At 42.5% G+C, this 24,661-nt stretch overlaps 2 protein-coding genes across 4 annotated transcripts in view; both read right to left on the reverse strand.

Moving 5' to 3' along the window:
- pigq (phosphatidylinositol glycan anchor biosynthesis, class Q) overlaps nucleotides 1-14,137 on the reverse strand; it is a 44,681-nt gene extending 30,544 nt beyond the window's left edge. The window contains exons 1-2 of one of the 2 annotated variants that reach the window (XM_068003159.1): nucleotides 13,883-14,137; nucleotides 2,542-3,261 (exon numbers count right to left, since the gene is read on the reverse strand). In XM_068003159.1, coding sequence (XP_067859260.1) covers nucleotides 2,542-3,230 — 689 coding nt within the window. In that variant the 5' untranslated portion in view covers nucleotides 3,231-3,261; nucleotides 13,883-14,137. Of the gene's footprint in view, nucleotides 1-2,541; nucleotides 3,262-10,975; nucleotides 11,461-13,882 lie in introns of those variants that run through there. The other variant, XM_068003158.1, reaches the window with a different exon arrangement.
- A 1,496-nt stretch (nucleotides 14,138-15,633) lies between these two features.
- On the reverse strand, nucleotides 15,634-24,225 carry LOC137340601 (tripartite motif-containing protein 3-like). 2 transcript variants are annotated; one of them, XM_068003160.1, is made up of 2 exons: nucleotides 23,977-24,225; nucleotides 15,634-18,447 (listed from the first exon to the last, which is right to left on the reverse strand). In XM_068003160.1, exon 2 carries the CDS (start codon nucleotides 18,424-18,426, stop codon nucleotides 17,320-17,322), a length of 1,107 nt encoding a protein of 368 aa, XP_067859261.1. In that variant the 5' UTR covers nucleotides 18,427-18,447; nucleotides 23,977-24,225; the 3' UTR covers nucleotides 15,634-17,319. The 2 variants fall into 2 exon arrangements, with proteins under 2 accessions (XP_067859261.1, XP_067859262.1); XM_068003161.1 differs by lacking the exon at nucleotides 23,977-24,225 and adding an exon at nucleotides 20,923-20,959.
- Between the last annotated feature and the right edge of the window lie 436 nt (nucleotides 24,226-24,661).

Below are 24,661 nucleotides of genomic sequence, written 5' to 3' on the forward strand. Positions count from 1 at the left end.
CTCAACTATCGCACCTATTTCTAGCCCACACTAGAGCAACAGCACTGACTGTTTTGTTATCTGGTCTTGTGCTGACTGTTCCACATGCTGACCAGGAGTAAGAGAGCAGAACAACAAACCAACACTTCATGAAAATGCAGGGGTACTACCACCAAACCATTTACAGTACACCAGCAGCATTGAGTCAGTTTTCACAGTGCAGGTACATCTTTAGTAATATTGAGAGAGAGAGGGAGATTGCTGCAGTTAGAAAAGTGGGACCAACCCAGTGTCATTATATGCTCAGTATCAATGTTTGCTAGTCTCCATGACCTTCAATATATCAAAACTTCATCTCAGCTCAAAGCTCGAATCTCATCTGTTCAGCTGAAGCATGGGCTTGGCCCTTTGGAAGCAAGGTTGCTTTTTGCAGTCTTTTTTCCAGGCATCAGAAAAATGTATGTATCTACATTGGTTTTATTCACTTATTAATATGAGACATAAAATTGCATTATGTCCAAATCATTATGCTTACATCTTCAAGTTTAAAAGAATATAAACTACAATTCTGTTGCTTTTAAAAAAGTTTTTTCTTCAATTCACCACTTTATTTTGAACAAATGGCAAAAAAAAGAATTCTGCCCAACCCACAGAATGGCCTTGATTTTAAACCCCCTCGCCCAGCAAGGAGGGATTAAAATTAGGTCAAGTCGACTTTTCGGCCTGGTGTCGCTCTGTTCCCACCTGTCACTATTTCATCTTCACCAATTTTCAAGTCGGCTGAGGCTCTCGCTACAGGCAGGCAGGGGCCACTTTAAATTCAGAAGTTGCAGCCTAGTGACATCATTGGCACCACGATGTGACCTTAATAAAAAGTCCGGGGGAGTTCCACACTATCTGCACAGCCACGATGGGAGGTGCCAACTAGCCAGAAGCGGCCAATGTTTAAAAAATTACTTTTGTCAGAACTCCTTGTGAGCCAGGAGGAGCAGGAGTGCTGCCCCCAGGCTCTGAAAGGAGACCTTGGGCCTCCTCGGACCTGCTTCCCACTGGTCGCAGTGGAACCACTGCCCCCGATCTCAGATCATCTCTGCATCACCCCTTTGATCAGCAATCGCTTCTCATCCCTCCCCCCACTGACTGCCGGGGACTGTTCCCATGGGTCCCCGGCTGTGGCCTTCTGCCACCAAATTTATGCCCCCTGCCCATCAGCCAGGTAGAGGATCTGGCCAGGCTCAGACGGGACTCTTGGAATATTTATGTAAATTAGGCCCAGCCACTAAGATAGGCAGGGCCTCTACGTCCCTGGACTCTCAGTGTGCCACCCACTTTGGGGCTCGCGCGCACCCCTCCTCCCCCTTTTATAATTGGGGGCCAATGACCTTTAAACAGGTATTCTTACTCTCTTTAGTTCCAATCCCTTAATAACAGTGTAACCACAGAACTGACAGACACAGAAAACACAGAAATAAAAATCATTTAACTTTACTTCAACTTAGCAAATTTTCTATTGTAATATTTGAAAAGCATGGCATAGTGCATTAATATATCTTCCTTACATTTATGGGATACAATTTTCCTACTTACTGGCTTAAGAGTCCTACTTGACATTAGTTGGACCAGTCTGAAGACAGCACCCAGGGAACTTTGGGCCAAGAGCAAGTTGTTTCATCTGGGTGCAATCAGGCTGCCAGCACCACAAATGGACACATTGTTCTGCTATAGCTGGTCTTGGTTTGGTACTTTACAGATCAACCTTCTTGAGTCTTTTCAACTTATTTATTTTTAAGTATAAGCTAAGATGGAGAGTTTGTATTGCAGATGTTGTTCGCTGGGACGTAGGGTGAGACTTCTTGAACTTTTTTTTAAAACTTTGGACTTGTTTTAGTAACAGTTTTCTATTTTTGTCAACAACAGCCACTGCTTAGGTAGAGCACAGGTTAAATGCAAAATAAATCTCTCTCATCAATCTGCCACAACAATGAGCCTTAAGTTTCTCCCTCCTACTAATTTCCTACTCAGTGCCCTTTGCTTAAAATAAAATATTGAAATATAGTAACAATTGTTTTCGTAAAGTAGACTATATTTGCATTCATGGTTACTTTAGACTAAAATACTGTTCGAAAGATGTTTTAAGAGGTTCCATGTTTTGTGAAATCTTCATGCTGACTATAAACTACACTGATTATTCCAGTTTCACTGGTGACATTAATAATGAAGCGACAATTAACCTTCTGTGCATTAAGAGTTAAAATGGAGTACGGATAGTAGACTGCCAGCACACCCTTCACTTCCAGGAGCTTCATGCAATCAAACCTTGGCAGATAAGCACCTTGCTGGACAGCTACTAAAAAAATTCCGAAGTGCAAGAGTTCAAGCAGTCTACACCTAGTTCCCGCAAAGTCTGCAATACAAACTCTCTTAACTTGCACTTAAAAATAATTTCTTAAAAAGCAATGGCAACTTTTACCCTAGGCTATGAAAGGCCTAATTTTTGACCAACTTGTTACAAGCTGAAGTAAAATTAGAGCAGATTTTTCAGTTTCCTCCAATATCAATTACCTGCTTTTGCAGATACTAGATACAAAAGACAGCAGGAACAAAAGTGTCACACACACAGGCACTGATGCTTGCTTCACAAGTTCCACAATAATACTAGCCTCTCGTCCTTCTGACTGCCAGTGAGTAAATTTAATTGGAGTATCATCGTATTTATCAATCATAAATAATAGCTTGCATTTAGCAACGGTATCAAATATTGTGGCAAAATCTGAGGTAATAGCTTCTGACTCGACTCCAGCATTACAGTTGTCCTCTGTGATTTTAGTGTCCAGACCATGTAACTTTGACAGCATAACCTTGCGTTGATCGTAGTGAATTAAGATAACATTTTCCTTGTTGTTTTTATTATCTTGGTGAACCACATGACAGTTGAAAACTGATTTGTTTTCTTTCTCCTGCGTTAACTGGAACCAGAGATCACGTGGAAAGATGGAACTCAGATCTTCCAGAAATTGGCTGAGGTCTTCCTTTGCCTGGGAGTTATGGCTGCTCCAGGACCCAAGCACAGAAACATTTACCGTAGTCACATCCCTAATCTGTTCAAGATACTGCTTCACTTGGCCAGGGATGAAAGGATAGTGAATAACTGCCAGGACAACTGCAGCATTCTGCTCTGGAATCCAGCGGCCTATCAGTAGTCCACTTTCTGCTTCAGGGCAGCAACTTGGAAAAAACACCTTGATAACCATGTTACAACTTCACAATTTCTTGGCTTTGTGTCTGTAAAAACAAAAATCAGAGATATGGTTACTGAAGCTGCTGTACCTGAAACACTGATGTTTAAGAAAATTCTGAGTGTTTTAACAATCACTTTTTGTTGAATAAAGTTCATGCTACAGTATCTATAACAATCACTACAATTAAAATGGCACATTTCGCCAATGGCTTAATTTGTCAACACAGTGTGCAGCCAATCCATAGAGACTGATCTTAGCCAGGGTGGCAGCAATGGTGTTACACAATTGACCTCAGTGCCCTGGGTTAGGGAGGCGTAAATCAGCTAGGGTCATTGCTCCTGATTGCTACTCAATAATCCCTGGTTGGTGCACATTTATGGGCAGAAATAGGCTTGGCTGTGATTTCTGCACTCTCCATCCCATGTCAAATAATCTGCCAATTTCACTCCATACTCCACTCTTACAAATATACTCCTAAGTTCATCCTGGAGGGGAAAGACAATTTCAGATTCTTTTCCTTAATGATCAAGTGTCTCCTCCAGCCCCTATCCCACCTGAAATGCCAAATGCAAAGAGCTTATGGACTTCTTTGTTTCAAAGACTATTATCCGTGCAGTTGCCTCATTCACCAAAGTCCTCTCCTCCACCAAAGTCCTCTCCTCCCTCCCTCCATTTTCCCTGCCCCTAGCAGCTTTTTCCCTACTCCAAATTGCCTTCAAATTCTTTCCCATCTCCCTCTTAGCCTTCACCAGACTCATTTCCTCCATGAAACTTACCTTTCAATTCCTATCCCAAACTCCTTATGACTGAACTTCCTCTTCATGCCCCAACAATTGTAACAACTCCCTAAGCATGGCACCGTTCCCTTCCCCTTCACAACTGTCATCAACCCCCCTCCTCAAAAATAACACCCTTGATCCTTCCATCCTCCCCAAATATCTTCCCATATCTAATCTTTTCATCTCCAAGGTGCTTGCACGAGTCATTGCAATCTAGCTCCATACTCACCTCTCCCAAAATTACCTTTTCAAATCACTTCATAGAACGATAAGTTTACAATTCAGAAAGAAGCTAATCCTCCCACTGCATTTGTAACTACTCTTTGCTAAAGCAATCAAAAACAAATCCTATTGCCCCGTTCTCTCCCTGTAGCTCAATATCCTCCTCTGTTTCAAATGTTTATCTACTCTTTCCTTAAAAAATGCAATATTCTCTGCCTCAATTATTCCATGTGGCAAAGCAATCCATGCTTTAACAATATTACATAAGGAATTCCTCTTAACCTCTCCTCACTCTCAGTGACAAGTTTAAATTGATGACCCCTCACCGCTCGCCAAACAGAGGAAATAGTTTTTCTTATTCACCCTATTAAAACACTTCATAATTTAAGAAAAACACTGCTAAATCTCTTCTCTGTTCCAGTGGAAATAGTCCCAATATCTCAAGTATCGCCTCATTGCTACAGTTTCTATCCCTGGTATCATCCTGGTGAATCTGCACTTTGCAATCTCCTATCCAGCATCCGTCCTGCCTGCAGCATCAAGACTGCCCTTGTCAAAGTCACCAACTGCATTCTCTGCAACAACTGTGGTTCATTATTCCCCCTAACCTCTCCATAGCATCTTAAACAGTCAACCATTTCATTATCTTTCACTACCTCTTCATTGCAGTTCAGCCCCAGGGGCTACCCTTGCTTTATTCCACTCCTAACTGTCCCAGTGTAGTCAGCTCATCAACAGCAATAGCTTCTTCTCCCACCCCCATACAGTGACCATTAGAATACCCAAAGGTTCCATCTTTGGCACTTTCCTTTTTCCTCATTTACATGCTGCCCCTTGGAGGCATTATATGCCAGCATGAGGTTAGTTCTAACTTAAATGGTGATGATAGCAGATTTACCTTCACCACCACCCACCATTCCATAGTCATCTTTGTTTTCTCAGACTACTTATCTGACCTTAAGTTCTGGATAAGTCAGAACTTTCTCCAATTGAACATTGGGAAAACTGAATCTACCTTAGTTTGCTCCCACCGTAAATTCTGTACTCTTGCACCCCACTTCTTGGCTGCTCATTCAGAATGAAACCAATGGTACGCAACCTCAACGTCATGTCTGACCCTGAGTTGACCTTCCTATCCATCACCAAGAACCCTTACTCTCATCTCTAACATTGCTCCCTTGCCTCACAATCTCTGAAATCCTTATCCATGCTTTCATTACTTTAAGATGACTTCTCTAATGCCCTCCTTGCTGGCACTGAACTATGCAAATTCCAACTAGTCAAAACTACAATGTTCACATTCTGTCCCATCACCAACCTCTACTGGATCTCCTTCCTCCAATCTACTGAATTCAAAAAATATTTGGTTACAATTCTCTTCATAGCTTCAGCTCAACTTACCTCTGCAATCTCATCCAGCCCTATATCTCACCAATCCACCAACTCTGGGCTCTGATGCAAACTTCCATCCTGCCACTCCTCCATCAGTTGCAGTGGCTTCAAGCACCTCAGCCTTACTCTTTGGAACTCCCTCCCAAAGCTTCTCTCCCTCAAAACTTTTCTTTAACCATGCCTTTGTTCATTTCAACTCTTGCACTACTGTTTGCTGTCCACTCTATGTGAAGCATTTTGGAGTTGTTATGTTAAAATGTGCTATAAAATGCATATAAACAGATATACATAAATATATATAAATGCACACAAGAATAGCATCACACTTTAGTATGATTCTATATCTTCATGAGAGAAAGCAGCAACAACATTGGAGATATCAGGCAAAAATAAAGACTAAAATGGCATTATTTGGAGTACCGTTTCTTTATTTTAGTATGGCAGATCTACGAGGTACCATTTATCAGGCTCGCAAGTCATTTCGATTTAAAATTCTGCCCTACTGCCGTATGTCATGCTAAGAATAGAATCATAGAAAGTTATGGCACGGAAGGAGGCCAATCGGCCCATCGTGTATGTGCTGGCCGAAAAGGAGCTATCCAGCCTAATCCCACTTTCCAGCACTTGGTCCATAGCCCTTCACGTGCACATCCAAGTACTTTTTAAGTGAGTTGAGGGTTTCTGCCTCTACACCCTTTCAGGCAGTGAGTTCCAGACTCCCACCACCATCTGGGTGAAAAAAATTATTCTCAGCTCCCCTCTAATCCTTCTACCAATTACTTTAAATCTATGCCCCCTGGTCACTGACCCCTTTGCTAAGGGAAACAGGACCTTCTTATCCACTCTATCTAGGCCCTGCATTTTATACACCTCAATTAAATCACCCCTTAGCCTCCTCTGTTCCAATGAAAACAACCTCAGCCTATCCAATCTTTCCTCAAAGCAAAAATTTTCCAGTCCTGGCAACATCCTCGTAAATCTGTTCTGTACCCTTTCTAGTGCAATCACATTGTTCCTGTAATGTGGTGACCAGAACTGTACGCAGTACTCAAGCTGTGGCCTAACTAGTGTTTTATACAGTTCTAGCATAACCTCTCTGCTCTTATATTCTATGCCTCGGCTAATAAAGGAAAGTATCCTGTATGTCTTCTTAACTACCTTATCCACCTGTCCTGCTACCTTCAGGGATCTGTGGACATGCACTCCGAGGTCCCTCTGTTCCTCTACACCTCAGTATCCTCCCATTTATTGTCTATCCCCTTGCCTCGTTTGCCCTCCTCAAATGCATTACCTCACACTTCTCCGGATTGAATTCCATTTGCCACTTTTCTGCCCACCTGGCCAGTCCATTGATAACTCCCTGCAGTCTACAGCTTTCCTCCTATCAACCACATGGCCAATTTTTGTACCATGTGCAAACTTCTTAATCATGCCTCTTACATTTAAGTCCAAATCATTAATGTATACCACAAAAAGCAAGGGACCTAGTGCTGAACCCGTGGAACCCCACTGGAAACAACCTACCAGTCACAAAAACACCCGTCGACCATTACCCTTTGCTTCCTGCCACTGAGCTAATTTTGGATCCAACTTGTCACTTTCCCTTGGATCCCATGGGCTTGTACTTTTTTGGCCAGTCTGCCATGTGGGACCTCGTCAAAAGCCTTGCTAAAATCCACGTAGGCTACATCATTCACACTACTCATCAACCCTCCTCGTTACCTCCTCAAAAAATTCAATCAAGTTAGTCAGACTTGACCTTCCCTTAACAAATCCATGCTGACTGTCCTTGATTAATCTGTGCCTTTCTAAAATGACGATTTACACCATCCCTCAGAATTGTTTCCAATAATTTGCCCGAGGTACGGCTGACTGCCTGTAATTACTTGGTCTGTCCTTTTCTCCCTTTTTAAACAACGATACAACATTAGCAGTCCTCCAATCCTCCGGCACCGTGCCTGTAGCCAGAGAAGATTGGAAAATGATGGTCAGACCCTCCGTTATTTCCTCCCTTGCTTCTCTTAACAGCCTGGGATACATTTCATCAGGGCCTGGCGATTTATCTACTTTCAAAGATGCTAATCCCCTTAATATTTCCTCCTTCACTACGTTTATCCCATCCAATATTTCACACTCCTCCTCAACTACAATATCTGCATCGTCCCTCTCTTTTGTGAAGACAGACACAAAGCATTCGTTAAGAACCATACCCACATCTTCCGCCTCCACACAGAGACCAAAAAGGTAACCTAATAGGCCCTACTCTTTCCTTAGTTATCCTCTTACTCTTTATGTATTTATAAAATATCTTTGGGTTTTCCTCAGTTTTACTTGTCAGTATTTTTTCATGTCCTCACTTTGCTTTCCTAATCTTTTTAATTTCACCCCTGCACTTTCAATACTCCTCTCGGCTTTCTGCAGTGTTGAGCTCTCGATATCTGACATAAACTTCCCCTTTTTGCCTTATCTTACTCTGTATGCTCCTTGACATCCAGAGGGCTTTAGATTTGGCATTCCCACCCTTTTTCTTTGTGGGAACATATTTGCTCTGAACCCTCACTATCTCCCCATTGAATGCCTCCCACTGTTCTTACACTCATTTACCTTCAAGTAGCTGTTTCCAGTCCACTTTTGCTAAATCACTTAGTAAAATTTTGCCTTTCCCCAGTTGAGAACTTTTACTCCTGTTCTATCTGTCCTTTTCCATAACTATGCTAAATCTAATTGAATTATGATCACTACCACCAAAATGCTCTCCCACTGATACTTCAACTTTTTTTTTTATTCGTTCATGGGATGTGGGCGTCGCTGGTGAGGCTGGCATTTCTTGCCCATCCCTAATTGCCCTTGAGGTGGTGGTGGTGAGCTGCCTACTTGAACCGCTGCAGTCCGTGTGGTGAAGATTCTCCCACAGTACTGTTAGGAAGGGAGTTTCAGGATTTTGACCCAGCGACGATGAAGGAACAGCGATATATTTCCAAGTCGGGATGGTGTGTGAGTGGAGGGGAACGTGCAGGTGGTGTTGTTCCCATGTACCTGCTGCTCTTGTCCTTCTAGGTGGTAGAGGTTGCGGGTTTGGGAGCTGCTGTCGAAGAAGCCTTGGCGAGTTGCTGCAGTGCATCCTGTGGATGGTACACACTGCAGCCACTGTGTGCTGGTGGTGAAGGGAGTGAATGTTTAAGGTGGTGGATGGGGTGCCAATCAAGCGTGCTGCTTTGTCCTGGATGGTGTCGAGCTTCTTGAGTGTTGTTGCAGCTGCACTCATCCAGGCAAGTGGAGAGTATTCCATCACACTCCTGACTTGTGCCTTGTAGATAGTGGAAAGGCTTTGGGGAGTCAGGAGGTGAGTCACTCGCCACAGAATACACAGCCTCCGACCTGCTCTTTTAGCCACTGTATTTATGTGGCTTGTCCAGTTAAGTTTCTGGTCAATGGTGACACCCAGGATGTTGATGGTGGGGGATTCGGCGATGATAATGCCGTTGAATGTCAAGGGGAGGTGGTTAGGCTCTCTCTTGTTGGAGATGGTCATTGCCTGGCACTTGTCTGGCGCGAATGTTACTTGCCACTTATCAGCCCAAGCCTGGATGTTGTTCAGGTCTTGCTGCATGCGGGCTCGGACTGCTTCATTATCTGAGGGGTTGCGAATGGAACTGAACACTGTGCAATCATCAGCAAACATCCCCATTTCTGATCTTATGATGGAGGGAAGGTCATTGATGAAGCAGCTGAAGATGGTTGGGCCTCAGACACTGCCTTGAGGAACTCCTGCAGCAATGTCCTGGGGCTGAGATGATTGGCCTCCAACAACCACTACCATCTTCCTTTGTGCTAGGTATGACTCCAGCCACTGGAGAGTTTTCCCCGATTCCCATTGACTTCAATTTTACTAGGGCTCCTTGGTGCCACACTCGGTCAAATGCTGCCTTGATGTCAAGGGCAGTCACTCTCACCTCACCTCTGGAATTCAGCTCTTTTGTCCATGTTTGGTCCAAGGCTGTAATGAGGTCTGGAGCCGAGTGGTCCTGGCGGAACCCAAACTGAGCATCGGTGAGCAGGTTATTGGTGAGTAAGTGCCATTTGATAGCACTGTCGATGACACCTTCCATCACTTTGCTGATGATTGAGAGTAGACTGATGGGCCGGATTGGATTTGTCCTGCTTTTTGTGGACAGGACATACCTGAGCAATTTTCCACATTGTTGGGTAGATGCCAGTGTTGTAACTGTACTGGAACAGCTTGGCTAGAGGCACAGCTAGTTCTGGAGCACAAGTCATCGGGGTCCATAGCCTTTGCTGTATCCAGTGCACTCAACCATTTCTTGATATCACGTGGAGTGAATCGAATTGGCTGAAGACTGGCTTCTGTGATGGTGGGGATATTGGAAGGAGGCATGCTCTTCTACACTCCTCATTAAACCAGGGTTGATTTCTTGGCTTGTTGGTGATGGTCGAGTGAGGAATATGCCGGGCCATGAGGTTACAGATTGTGCTGGAACACAATTCTGCCGCAGCTTATGGCCCACAGCGCCTCATGGATGCCCAGTTTTGAGCTGCTAGATCTGTTCTGAATCTATCCCATTTAGCACGGTGGTAGTGCCACACAACACGTTGGATCGTGTCCTCAGTGCAAAGACGGGACTTCGTTTCCACGAGGACTGTGCGGTGGTCACTCCTACCAATACTGTCATGTACATATGCATTTGTGACAGGTAGATCAGCGAGGACGAGGTCAAGTAAGTTTTTCCCTCGTGTTGGTTCACTCACCACCTGCCGCAAGCCCAGTCTGGCAGCTATGTCCTTCAGGACTCGGCCAGCTCGGTCAGTAGTGGTGCTACCGAGCCACTCTTGGTGATGGACATTGAAGTCCCCCATCCAGAGTACATTCTGTGCCCTTGCTACCCTCAGTGCTTCCTCCAAGTGGTGCTCAACATGGAGGAGGACTGATTCATCAGCTGAGGGAGGGCTGTAGGTGGTAATTAGCAGGAGGTTTCCTTGCCCATGTTTGACCTGTGCCATTAGATTTCATGGGGTCCGGACTCTATGTGGAGGGCTCCCAGGCCACTCCCTCCTGACTGTATATCACTGTACCACCACCTCTGGTCAGTCTGTCCTGCTGGTGGGACAGGACATAGCCAGGGATGGTGATGGACCTGGTCAGCTTCATTCCCTAAAACTAAATCCAGAACTGCCCCCTCTCTTAAATACAAAAACAAAAACTTAAAAACAAAAGTTCTGCATGTTCAAATCAGCGTTATTTCCGCTGATCCTAATGGCAACAGCAAAAATACACACAGGCACAAACCTATATACACTTCTAGCTTAGCCATTCCTTGCAACTAGTTCAAACTGGTATCAACTTACAAGGACACTGTCACTTTATTGCAGTGCGGGCACATTCCTTTCTCCGGGTTACTTCGTTGTCAGCATCGGTTCAAACCTCAGCGTAAAATGTGTCCTGCGTCCTGTGAGGTTTACGGTGCAGCACTCAGTGGGATCAGTGAACCGAGACCCGGCGGCCCGGGTTACGGAGTGAAGGGCCTGCTCTGCCCTCTCCGCCCTTGTCGCGGATGGGCCGGTTGTTATGGAGACGGAGCGGCCCAGGCCGGATCGCGATGCCGCATGACGCACGGAAACACCAAACCTGCCCTCGGGCCCACGACGGGCTTTCGTTACAAAGATGCCGAACGCCGGGACCGACCCGTGTACGGACACTCTTGGCGACTAAATCCCCGAACCCCGGTCACACAACACCCGCGGGGGCCCCGGTAAAAGTGTCACCGAGCGGAAAAACGGTGCAACCTCCAAATGAGCCCGGCTGCACAGCCGACCGAAAACACGGGGCCCGAGCAATTTAGCGCATGTGCTGAGATGCGCCCTGAAATTGCAGGCGGAGTAACTGGGCGGGTTCGCACACAGTTTATTTACTGCTGGTTTGCGAGTTATGCAATCGACAGATTCCGAGGAAACCGTCAAAATGTGCCTAAACATACAGTTACTTTTAAACTGTAGCTTTCCAAATTTGCATTTCAATATCTCGATTATTTTGGTCTAACAGAGAATAAATATAATTCTTGATTTAGTATGTACACTTAGATTTTAAGATGATAAATCAAATATCCATTAATTCATTATGGTACACAGCATGTTTAGAATATGCGATATTGCGGATGGAGTAACTGGTTTTCAATTTGGAAAAGCTTTTATTATTATTTAGCATTTCAACATTTCAAGATTTTCCCTACCTTTTACCATTATTTTGACTATTGTTAATATTGAATTATATTAATTTTATTGCTTTGAAATGAATTTCTATTTGTGATTTGATTAAGGGCATCTAACATTTAAAGAAACACAGTATTGGCTCCTAAGGTAGTCTGTTGAATGTAATGAATGTCCATCTCTGGTGGAATTAATCTATTTGTATGGTGGATCTGGTGAGGTTACTCGTAGGAGGTTGTGTTTTATCATGTGGACCCATTAAGCTGCAACAGCAACAATCTCTCTCCCGATCAGCAGAGTCAGAGATCCCTCCCTCATGCCTTACAGAACAGGGCAGGTCCTGTACTTCCCTCATCTACAGGGTGCTTCCCCCTTCTTCAGCACAATTTTCTACCCTCAAAAGGCTCTCTCTGCATGCTCACAACAAAGTATCCATGAATTCTCATGCCACTCAAAAGGACGGTATTCCACTCCCCTACTCTGAATAGGATCTTTCCATTCTCCTTTCTGGGGTCCCCAAGAGGAATTCTTCTTTCTTCAAGCCATTACTTTGTGCACAAGATAATTTGATATTTCAAGCTAAAAAGATATTTCAATGCAAAATATATAAGAAAACAGCTGAACTGCATTTGCCATAAATGTAATGGGCCAGAATTTGCTGGCAAAATAATAGCACGTTTAATGCACTTGCCACTACTAATGTGTAAATCGACCAGCAATTTGTGGCGAGGAAGAGATACCGCACGAGTTGCGAATCGCCACAAATTTCTGGACAATTTGCATCACTCCACGTTAGCCTGGCGAAAATGGCAGGTCGCCATCAATCTCCCCATGAGTTTCAAGAAATTGCTGCATTTGTGCATTAATTACCAATTAAACTCGCCGCAGAAAGGGCTGGTACCTAACAGCATAAGGATGCTTTTAATGATGAGATTTATGTTCCTTGAATGCCGCTCAACCTTGCCGGTCCAGAAAAGGAACAATTGAGATTGTGGAGTCTCATTCCTGCTGGTAGTAAATTGTTCTTACAGATTTTTAAAATGTAAAATGTTTTATTTTTTTTCTTACTTTTCCTTTCTGTCTTTTCTCCCTCTCTTAATCCAATCTTTCTTTCCCTCTCTTTATTTCTCTTTTTGTACCTGATTTGACTCTAATTCACCCTATTTCCTTCTCTTTCGTTCCTCTGTTTCATTCTCAATCCTTAAATCTCATTGGTTAAGGTGATAGATTATTGGTTCCGTCGTTCACCGAGGTCCCAGATGCACCGTTATCAGCTTGCACTTCCAGCAATTTGCGGCACAAAAATTATTCAAGCTGAAGTGTGAGGAAAAATGTCCAACTAACTGGTATGCCCCAGCTCAGCAAATTCTGGGCCAATATGAAATCAGAGAATTAAATAGTAATGAAGAGTCCATCTAACATGCGTTGCTAGTTAAAGAATCACTTCAGGCAAAGTTCACCAACCTAATCCTAGCACTTGTAAGTTCCTTTTCTGAAGAAAAATGTGAATTTAAACCTATGGCTGTTTGTAATTAGCTTTTATTCCAGTACCAACGGCAGTCTGCTGTATCAAGATTTGTGCTGCTGTTGAAATTTTCCTGTGGCCATTTTCGGAATGCCATGGGCTGGAAAGTTATGCTGCACTGTGCTGGATATTATGTCACCGCTCCCCTAATTTCAACACTGAGTTTTTCAGTGTCGCTAACTTGTTGTGGGAAGGCAATATACTGTTAAAGTGAGATTTTATTTTAATTCAGCAGTTGACTCAGGGACTCATCATTCAACGTCATCGCTTGTGCCTTATAGTTCTCTAAAAGTGAGTGTGAGAAGACTCCAATCGTTGCACAGATCCTGGTACAGTCGTTAGTTCAAGAAAAATATCTAATTATGAACAGAGGCAAATTTAAACTTACATTTTAAAGAACATTCCTGCTGCACAAACATTTGTTTCTGATACATTTCCAAAAGACTTTAATCTAAAGAAATCGCAGTGTACAATTATCTTTAGTGAATGAAGGAAGCTCAGCTTGAAAAGAGAGTTGTACTTACCAAGCACACTGCGTCTTCTTGTCAGGAAATTATTTCTGCATTTGTATACAACTTTAGAGTTACGATGATTGTGCAGTTAGTGATGGCTGTAGATAGGATGGGTGTGATACTGCGTGGCGAACAGCAAATGGTAAAAAGATACAATAGGGAGTGGTAGGATTGTCAAAGTTGTATTATCATATTCTTGAGCTTTCCAAAACTCCACATATTAACTTAAGTTTAACTGTATTTTACATGCTTTCCATGTAACTCCACTGACTTAGATGAAAACCTCTTGCAGATTTTTAAGTTGACCTTTTGAGCTGGTTATTTGGTGCTGTAGTTAATGTGAATGTTCTTCTGGTGTTTGTGGGTGTGGACAACAAGAAGGTCAAACTGATAATATTAGCTTTCAGTGCCACTCACTTATATAGATGCTCATTGCTATGTTAGCATGAGTCAGGACAAATCACAAACGCCTTTATTCGTTCAATGCAGACGTTTTAATGAAAATTTAATTGGAAATTATGAATAATCATGTTCCTTAAAAGATGTTCAAGAGTTTCAAAATGCTGAAAAATCCTTCTATTCCAGGAAATGCATCATGTTCGAAGCTAGAAAAGAGTAAACAGAGCTGGAACACTTTCTCTACCTGTACAATGGGAATTAAAGAAACTTTGCTCTCCTAATAAAATTAGAAGTGGATTGGGCCCATTAATGTTTGCAAATCAATACTGCCACCTAATGGAATGTTTATCACATTGTAGCACGCAGTTTTTGTTGTTCACATCCTGGCAGGTCGTGATGGTGCTGAGATATCATTACTTTTTTATACATTACTTTTATAGCATCATTTATTGATATAAATGTATTTTAGTTTGAAAATGCTTATTACTGTGGTATGCTTTGATTACTATTTGTAAATGTTAGCTTGCCTCTGTCAGAAAGAACGAACTTGGGTTTATATAGTGTCTTTCATGTCCTCAGGACATCCCAAAGTGCTTCACAGCCAATAAATTACTTTTGAAGTGCAGTCCCTGTTATTATGTGGGCAAATATGACAGCCAATTTGTACACAGCAAGATCCCACAAATTGCAATGAAATAAATGACCAGTAAATCTGCTTTTGCTGTGGTTGGTTGAGGGATAAATGTTGGCCAGAACATCAGGAGGACTCTCCTGCTCATCTTCAAACTTCGCAATGGGATCTTTCATGTCCATCTGACTAGGTAGATGAGGCCAAAAAATGGCAACTCCAACAAATGCAGTACTCTCTCAGTACCTCATGGAACCATTAGCATACATTATGTGAACTCACCACAAAGGTGAGAGTGAGCCAAGTTGACAGCAGGTTGTGGGGTCCAGTCCCAAAGAACTTAATCTAGGCTGACACTTTATTGCAGTACTGAGGGAACGCTGAATTGTCGGAGATGCCGTATTTTGGGGAGACGTCAAACTGTCTCTCCAGGAGGATGTAAAAGATCCCTTGGCATTTTTTAAAGAATAGCAATGCATTCTTCCAGTGTCCTGGAACAACATCCATCCCTCAACCAACACCACCAAAATAGATTAATTGGTCATTCATCTCATTGCGATTTGTGGGACCTTGTAGTGTGCAGTTGGTTGCTGCATTTTCCTAAAATGCAACAGTGACTACACGTCAAAGTAAGTAAATCACTAGCTGTGAAGCACTTTGGGACTTCCTGAGGATGTGATTGACGCTATGTAAATACAAGTTCTTTCTTACTTTATTAGTTCCAGAAAATTGCCTTGTAGACCAACATATTGTAAATAAATATAGAGAATTGCTAGAATCAGCCACATAATAAGAACCCCTTTTACTTTATTCTGAGTTTATTATTGTATTATAATGATTTACAAACTTGCATCAGTAAATAATTGCAATGGACTTTTTTGAACAGCACAATAGTAATTTGTCGCCATGACAATCCAGTATGAGAATAAAAATCATTTGTGCCAATTTTTTAATAAATATATGTTTATCCAGTAACCTGCCTTACCAAACAACATTTACATTCATAAGGTGACTGATTCACTGCTAACTATATCCAACTATATTTAGGATTTATTTACTTTTTCAGAAAACTTTTGCCCTTGTCTTCTTCCTTTCCTAAGAGGGTTGACTCCTTTCTAGGGTAGGATTCCACCAGGTACTCTTCTCCTCATCCAAGTGGCCATTCTTCATGTGTGAATCTAAGCAGTGAAGGGTCTCCACTCAAATGTTAAAATCTTTTTGTTTTTCTGATGCTCGATGATCTGATGTGCAGTTCCAGCATTTCTGTTTTTGTTCCAGTGTTCGTAGTTTTTATTTAATTTCTTTTTGTTGATAATTTTCTCCCTTCTCCTTCTTTCCTGAAGGTGTTGACTCCTTACTGGATACAGCTCAAGGTGCTGATTGCCCTCTGGTGTTCATGTGTGTACATTGAGAATGAATCAAGCCATTTGACTGAAGGCTTCACAGCCCAGCCTGATGTGTCCTCACCTGATATCCACATACACTTCCAGCAGGTCACTGGATAGTGATGAGCACTGGAACACTGGCTGATGTTTCTCTCCCTAAATCAGGAGCTTTGATGATAATTGTAGCACAGTTGCACTGCTTTGGATGATATTAATATAGCAGACTAGGATCGAACTTGGGACCTTCTTGGTCTGTATATCTCAGCTACTTGCTAGCGTAACCAACTAAGGCATCAGGTGAGCTGTTCACATACTCCATTGATAAGCATTGTTGAGATATCGTGAATCTTTGATATACGATGGTAAGGCTTCTTTACTAATGGACCACACAATAAGGTTAACCCTGATCACCTAATATTAAATGCTGGCACATATGAAAGGCTCTTTCCATGGCAATAATGGTGTATCAAAAGACTGTCCAGAATCCAGTGCAGTATGTCAATTCTTTTGAGATATACTATTATTACTATGGAGCTGACTTGCCAGTTTTTGTAATATGTGATATTATTTTCTTAGGCAACAGTGGGGAATTCTATTAATATTTTATATTCATGGTACAACAAAGACCATCCTAAAGTGTGATTGTAGATCAACATACACTGACCTAAGAACCTAATTATCTTTGTGATTTAACTGAATGCGGCCTGAGAATTGGAGAAAGTAATGTGCCTATGGGCATTTCAAGAAAGGTTGTTCGAAGTGTCACAAGGATCATAGTTTGCAAATCAAGAAAAGGCAGCCCTTCATATGGAAAAAAAATACTTTATCAAAGATTGATTGATTTGTTGATTGCTAGACTTTCACTGATATTTGTTTTACATAAGATTTGGTTTCGTATTTTAATTTGTATCTCAAATTAGTTTTTTTTAAATGGCGCAGTTGGCTTTTAATATTGGCCTGGAATAAACAGTTCCAGGAACCAGCTCTGAAATATTTTATTTCATATGTTTCTGAAAGTTTCCAAAACTTCCTGATGTCTACCCATCCTTTTCCTTTGGCGATATATGAGGACTGTGGCTAGATGGTCCATTTTTCGATGAACCATAATATGGAGTTACTCTGTATTTGAAGACTTTTATGCAGTTGTCTCCGGTGTCCATAACAAACACTATACCATTGCTAGAGCAAGCCAAAGTTGTAGGCTTCTTGAGACCTGCAGACACAATGCAGACAGGAGATCCAATCTTTGGAAACAGCACAACATTTCTTTTCTGTTCGTCCACTACCATGATATTCCCTTCTGTATCGACGCACATCCCAGCAGGATTACCAAATTGGTAGCAATATTTTGTGCCGAGTGAGTACATGAGTTTTAGGTTGCTTCCGTATACCTTCACATCATCACATTCTTCACTTACAACTATTCCACCATCATATGTTGAACATATATATCTGGGCCCTGTTAGGCCTGTGATGGTTTGAACATTCAGCAGCTTGAAGGTGTGGTCTATGGCAAAAATATGAACTTTGCCTACTGTATAATCAGTCACCAGGAGCTTCCCAGAAGTGTCTACTCCAATGCCTTTGGGGCAATCAATTTTCCCAACATTTATCCATTCACCGTCTGAGAACTTGGAATGGGGATTGAAGATCCGAATGACTCCACCCACCATATCAGTAACTGCCACCATTCCAGTCCTAGTCAGAGTTACATCTTCTGGTAGAAAGGGCTCTTTGCTTCGTCCCTGGTTCTGAACACAGTGCAGTGATTGGAATACCTGACCAGATCGATTTAATATGTGGACCCATGGAGAGCTGACACTGACAATATAAGTGGTGCCATCTAGACAACAATGAATACCACTCAAACCATTTGAACTATCACCATGTGGGTTTGCGATTTTATGCATGAGCTCATTCTGACGAAAACGAACAAGATTTTCAATATTCTCAAGATCCTGACAGATCTGTGACGCTTTTTGTGACAGATGATTCACATGCTGTACTGTTACCATACCCATTCCTCTGTGACAGTTTAGTAATGGACTTGTCTTTTGCAAAGTGTTCCCTGACTTAACTTGAAGGTTGTGCATTGTTCGCAATAGCTTTTCTTTGCGTTTTGAGGTTTCTAAGGAATAGTCCATTATAATTGAGTTTTTTCATACCTGAAAAATAAAAAGGATCTGTTTTAATATTTCACAAGGCTCGGGTAAGAATGGTTATAATAATCAAGTAAATTGTTCACATGCTATGCCAACTTAGGGCTTTAAAAGTACACATTTTATTTAATATAATATCGACAAAAGTGATTTCTCCCTGTATTTCCTATTCTTTCTAAGGGTATTTTCAGGCAATCTGCTGCTAGGCCTCTGTTGATACATTCTAAGACTGGCTGATGGATAATGTGTGAGAGTGGTCCATATTGATGCCACCTTCCATTTGATTTTCCTTTCTCTGGTAAAGCTCCCCATCTCCAAGTGGCACCTTGCCTGACATTGTGAAACTGGGAACTCATCATGTAGGAATACAAATAAGAACACCAAGGCATTTTGTTACTGTGCAAAAATTATTTTCAGTATACTTTGAGGTTGAGAGGTCGGTGGCTGGGACAGTTCCACTGATAACTCTCGTCTCAGTCAAGCTGCTGTCTCTGAGGGACAACTTCTTTTCACACAAGGAATGCCTTGTAGCATGAATATTTAAGTTAGCAGGCACAAGGGGCAGACACAGTTGCAAGAAGTAAATGTAGTTTGATTGTTTGAAATTGATGGTGCCATTTGGAAAGGATTTTTAAAGAAAGTAAAAATTGTTTCACCACAATGAACTTCACAGTTCATTTTTCTGTATGTAAGCAAGTTAGTGGACTAAATACCTCAACTGTGAGAATTATTATTGATACAAGATTCAGCAGCCTTTGGGAACATAGATCTTATTGAAGCCATTGGTAGGATGGAGCAAGCTGAGACAGGGATTCTTATTTTGGCACGCATGGTTTATTCATTGAAAGCAGTCAGAAATACATTGCTGCCTCCTTTCTCTGGCTGCAGGCTAGTTACTTTCTTTTGTCACCTCTCTCTCTTGGGCAACCTCATGATGTGGGGATGGAGGGGCTTCACCCTATCCTTATTCTTCATCGTCTTCTGCTTGGGAAGTATTAGACCTTTCTTCATAATGACATTATGCAACACGCGGCAAGCAAAAATTCTTGGTAGGGTGTACTGTAGGGCTGCACCAAATTTGTCCAGGCACTTGAAACAAGACTTTAGTATGCCTGTGGTTTGACTTGTCACAACTCTTGTATTCCCATAAGTCATGTTATATCTATTGTCCCCTCTGACTGTGGATACTGTACAGGAATCATCAGCCATGACTGCAGAGGATATTCCTGATCACTGATCAGCCACCTCGATATGTGTACTTGATTCATCAAGGTTGGCATCGTGGGTTGTCGCATAATAAAAATGTCACACCAGCTTCCTGGGAGGTGGGCGTTAAAAAGTAAGATATAGTGATTGGACTCACATATTATGTGGATGTTAATCAAATAAAATCCCTTTCTATTAATGAAGTTGAGGGGATTGTCATAGGGAACTTTCAAGGCCACATACATGCAGTCAATTGCTCTCTGAACCTGTGGAAACATTGCTAGTGTGCAGGATTGCACTGCTTGCTCTCTTTGTTTTGCGGGTTCCATTAATAAATTAGGAGGCTCACCTGAAAAGAGTATCAATGACTTGCTTTATATAGTGGTGAGCTGCAGACTGACTAATGTGACAAAAGTGACCTAAAGCTGCCTGGATAGATCCAGTGGCAAAAAAATTCAAGGCAGTGGTTACTTTCATTGCTACAGACAACACTGTGCTCCTTGTAGACATGGGCTACAGGACTTCAGCCAGCACCTGGCATAACTCCCCAGTAGCCTCCAGGGAGAAATTCAGCCTTCTGAGCCATCTATGGGCCAAGAACTCTAAAGAAGACCTTCAAGGTCTGTAATCACTGTGGTGTGGATATCTATGGATGGGGATAATCATTTTTCTGTGTTGACTCCAATGTCCTCAATTCTATTTTTCCCGGTCCGCATCCTCCCCTTCTTTATAACATAGAAAGAAGGAAATTCCCAAAGGGAAATTCATCTGCCCACTAAAACATTTAATTTTGTTAGGAGCACACTTTAAATGGCAGAAAAACTCTTCACTGAAGCTGCAGGGACCAAAAATTACTGTCTTGGGAAAGTTCCAGAAAGATGCACAAAGTTCATCAAAAACAGTCTCCTCTACACAGTATCCACCTCTGGGATACCACCTTCCTGCTGATACTAGCACCTTTATAGTGACGTTGATGTGTTAGTGGGTTAGAGACGCGGAAATCATATGGATAACTTGGCAAGGCCCAACTGCCCCTGATTATATGCAGCGGGGCGGGTAGCAATTGGAACTGGCAGCTTTCTCGGAGGAAAATTTTGTCCGCCATTTTTTGGGGCAGGATTGCGGCAATAAGCCCAAACATTCGATTTTACTCTTTTTACTGCCTCCAAACTACCCAAAATGGATGGTTTTGCTAAGGAAAATCCAGACCTTACTCTTTAAATGCCTTCACATTTGACTCAACAAAAAGGTAACATCACAAAAGGTAGTACTTACAATATGAAGCTCCAGAAGTGTTACCTGATCGGTGTTTCTCAGTGCAATGGCCAGTATCCAGGTATGTTGCGACTAATGTGTTCTAATGAAGCAGTCAGTGAGAGCAGTTTTGGTTTTTTGTTGTTAGTGATAGAACAACAGTTGCCAAAGTGCTTTCAAACTGATTTACATCAGCAGCATACACTGCATATCACTACGGTTCAAAGCGAACACAGCAGCTAGCTGCTTAAGCTGTTCCTTTGGTTACAAGGTAAACTAACATAGCACTACAATTTGTTTCTATAAAGGGGAAAGAGCTTAATTTGTTACTCTGAGTAACCTTCTGTACAGATCTAATAAAGTACTGTGTGGTTCAGATAATTGTTCTTGTTTATGGGCCTGAATTTCTGCAGGGGTCCGACTGGTTTTGTGCTGTAACTTCAGCTGGAAACCATCAAGACCCCCAAGGAATTGGTGTAAGCAGCTATTTTCAGCTGTTTACTCCGCTTCCTTCGGGTTTCACTGGGTTTCCCACCAGCAGAATGAGACGGGGTCTATATGCTTACTTAAAGGTCCAGAAAAGCTGTTCATTTGTTAAAGGAAGCAGCATAATATGCTACATTAGGGAACTGAGCAATCTTCTTTCCATTGCTTATCAGTATGGAAGCTGACTTGTTGTGGCAAGTGGCCTTTCATTCCAATCCGATCAGAAATCAGCATTTTCACTGCCTCCAGGACTTCTTAATACAGAATTGTGCAGCAAATTGTACTACATGTAGAAATTCACCGAGATTTGTCATGGGATGATAAATCACTTGGCTTACTATGAGCACATAAGAACTTCATTAAGTATTAAAGGGGAGGAGATCGCAAAAAGAAAATAGAAGAGTTGATGCCAAGTGTTACCCAAAGAGAACACAGATGTGCAATTTGCTGAAACATGAAAATGAACTTCCGAGTAACTGATAACTCATGTGAAAATTGTTTTGTGTGCTACAATACTTTCAATCATATGCAGACACACTAGTCATATATATGATCTATAAAATAACAACAACACCCATTACATAACATAAATGAATATGCAACACCATGGAGACAATCTGGTAGCTGCAGGCTACCAAACATCAGAAACCCGGAAGGAACAGTGGCCCACTGAGTTACTGAATGAAGCAGCTCTACGAAAGGGGAGTGCGTTTATGACTCCCCATGTGAGAAGTTCCTGATCACATCAAGGCTGACAGAGCAGGCACTGAGTAGAAAAACAGCCGTGATCTTCTGGTTGGCCAGGGTCAGGGTAATTTAAATAATTTTGCCGGTCTCTTCAGTCCACTGCCCAGGACCTTGACTGGGAGCCTTTAAGTGAACAGAAAGCCTGTGGCAAGTCTCTGCCTTCTGCCACAGTGTAATCTGTTTGGCAGTCTGGGGGGAGAGGGCAAAGTAATAATATGTTATTTTGATTGAAAAAAAGCGGCTGTCCAGCCCTTTCATTTTTAAACCCCGTCCCCCCCCAACCTGCCAACACCACCAGTCCGAGCAGCACTGGATGCTAGGTATGCACCAGTGTTTCCATTTAATTATAATATTGCTGCCCATTTGTTGGATGGATGTATTTTACATCCAGTGTCACTCCTGGTGGACAATGTGTAGGAGCTCACAAAGAATTTCCTGGCATGCTGCGTTTGAGTTATGCCTGAGAAGTCCATTTTACTCAAGCAGAAAGTCAAGGCCAGCATTTCTACCACAGTGAATGAAGAAAAAAATAATCAGAGCAGGAGTCAACCCATATCCCTCTAATGCTCATCCCAGCACAAGTCCAGGTCACACTGTTTGCCCACTTTTTAAACCAATGTTTAATGAACCATCCTATTCCAGTTTGTAAAAGACTAAATAAACAAAACTGATGATTATTGTTCTAATTAGAATAATAATTATGTGTTTCATTTCTCAATTAATATACAGCTGAACACATTGGATACATAAGCCCAGATTTTAACTCAGGCCGGGAATCAAGAGGCAGGGCGAGCAGTATCACCAGCAAGGGGCCTGGGTGATTTTAACTCCTGGCCCTCATTTTAATATGATTGATGGGCTGCTCACCTGACAATGTCGGGAAATGGCCAGCCCACCCATTTTCTCCATGTAATTTCCAGTGGGTTTCCCGAGGCCTATTTAAACTAAGGTTGCATTCCCTGATGCCAGATTTTTTTGCAACAGTGTGGAGAGAATTATCTTTGCGGTAATGAGTCGCAGATCTTCACCCAGGATTTCTGCTGCCTCCCTGGAGATTCTGGTGGAGGAAGTCAGGGAGAGGACAGATGTGCAGTTTCTCAGAACCACAGGAACATCTCCAGAGCAACAATCCAGCAGGCCTGTACAGAGGTGGCTGACTGGTTTAATATCAGAAGCATCACCTCCAGGACCTGTCTTCAGTGTAGGAAGAAGCTCAATGACCTCACAAGAACAGTAAGGGTGAGTAGAGCTCTTCACCTCTCCATCTCTCTCAACAACACCCGACTACACTCCTTTCACCCCCTCTCCCAGCACTGTAAAAAAAAAATTCCTCCCCTCCAACACATCTTTCAACATATATTCACAAGTGCACACTGCAACACCTCTCTCATTTCAAACACACTCACCTCTTTGCTCCATTCACACCACACACTAACACCATTCTCTTCTCACATCCTAGGACTTGCACAACCACCAACTCCTCCCAGTACTCCTTCCTCACACTTGGCTTTACATTCATTACCTCCCCCTCCTCATTCCACCTTGCTTCTTCTCCAGCTCCCAGCACATGCACCATATGCACAGGCGCTACACATCTCCATTTACCTTTTCAAAAGCCACTCACTAACTCTCACCCTCTCTTTTTGCAGGACAAGACAGCATTTAATGCCAGGGAGAGAAGCAAGACCAGAGGAGGAGTACCTAACATCATAGCTCTAACCCAAGTGGAGAATCAAGTCCTGGAGATTAGTGGCCTGGGTAATGCCATGAGCAGTGGGGAAGGCGAAGCTGGTGGCTTATCTGAGCAGGGAGTCTGCAAATTACTTGTAACCCTTCAGTTACCTCAGCAAATATTCAGCAAGCCTCACAACTTCATTCTGCATTCTCCAGCCTTTCGGTGCCATCTTAACTCTTGTCCCTTTTCTTTTTCCTCTAAGTCCTTCTCAGCAGCGAGCTTCCTGCACAAGACACCTCGGAGAAGGACAATCTTCCTGAGGATGCACCTTCATGCACTCCATCCCTCCAAAGGACCAGCACAAACATTGGCACTCTGTGTGGGTTAGATAGTGAGCCAGAGGGGCCTGCACGTAGAGAAACACCTAGCACGAGTGAGCAGCATCAGGTAAATGGTGGCAGGGATAGCCCAGGAGAGAGCTTGTTGGAGGCTGAGGTCCACTCCCAGCTCTGCTGAGCAGAGATAAGGACTTCAGGGGCCCAATATTATGATGGTAGTCAGAAACAGTTCCTGCTGTTTATTTGTACAATCCCACTTTTCCAAGGTTTTTTCTACTGCATTTGTTTTTAAGGTCTTGATTTCTAATTTGACTTAATGCTGATCAGAATTCTTAGCTCTTCTGACTTTGCTTTCCATGTACTGCTGCACAAACCCAGAAAAAAAATCCAGCCAATTCTTTATAGTCCTGCATAGTCCTCATCCTCAATCACACAACCGATTGTCCCGACCAGCACTGTCTCCAGGAAAAACTGCCTTGGAATGTAAGTGCACTTTTCTGGTTTTAAAATTCCA

The sequence above is a fragment of the Heptranchias perlo genome, chromosome 22 (genome assembly GCF_035084215.1).
Source record: "Heptranchias perlo isolate sHepPer1 chromosome 22, sHepPer1.hap1, whole genome shotgun sequence".
Lineage (NCBI taxonomy): Eukaryota > Metazoa > Chordata > Chondrichthyes > Hexanchiformes > Hexanchidae > Heptranchias > Heptranchias perlo.

Coding starts and splice junctions, on each gene's coding strand:
- LOC137340601 (XM_068003160.1), bottom strand. CDS start 18,426: ATGGACTATTCCTTAGAAACCTCAAAACGCAAAGAAAAGCTATTGCGA.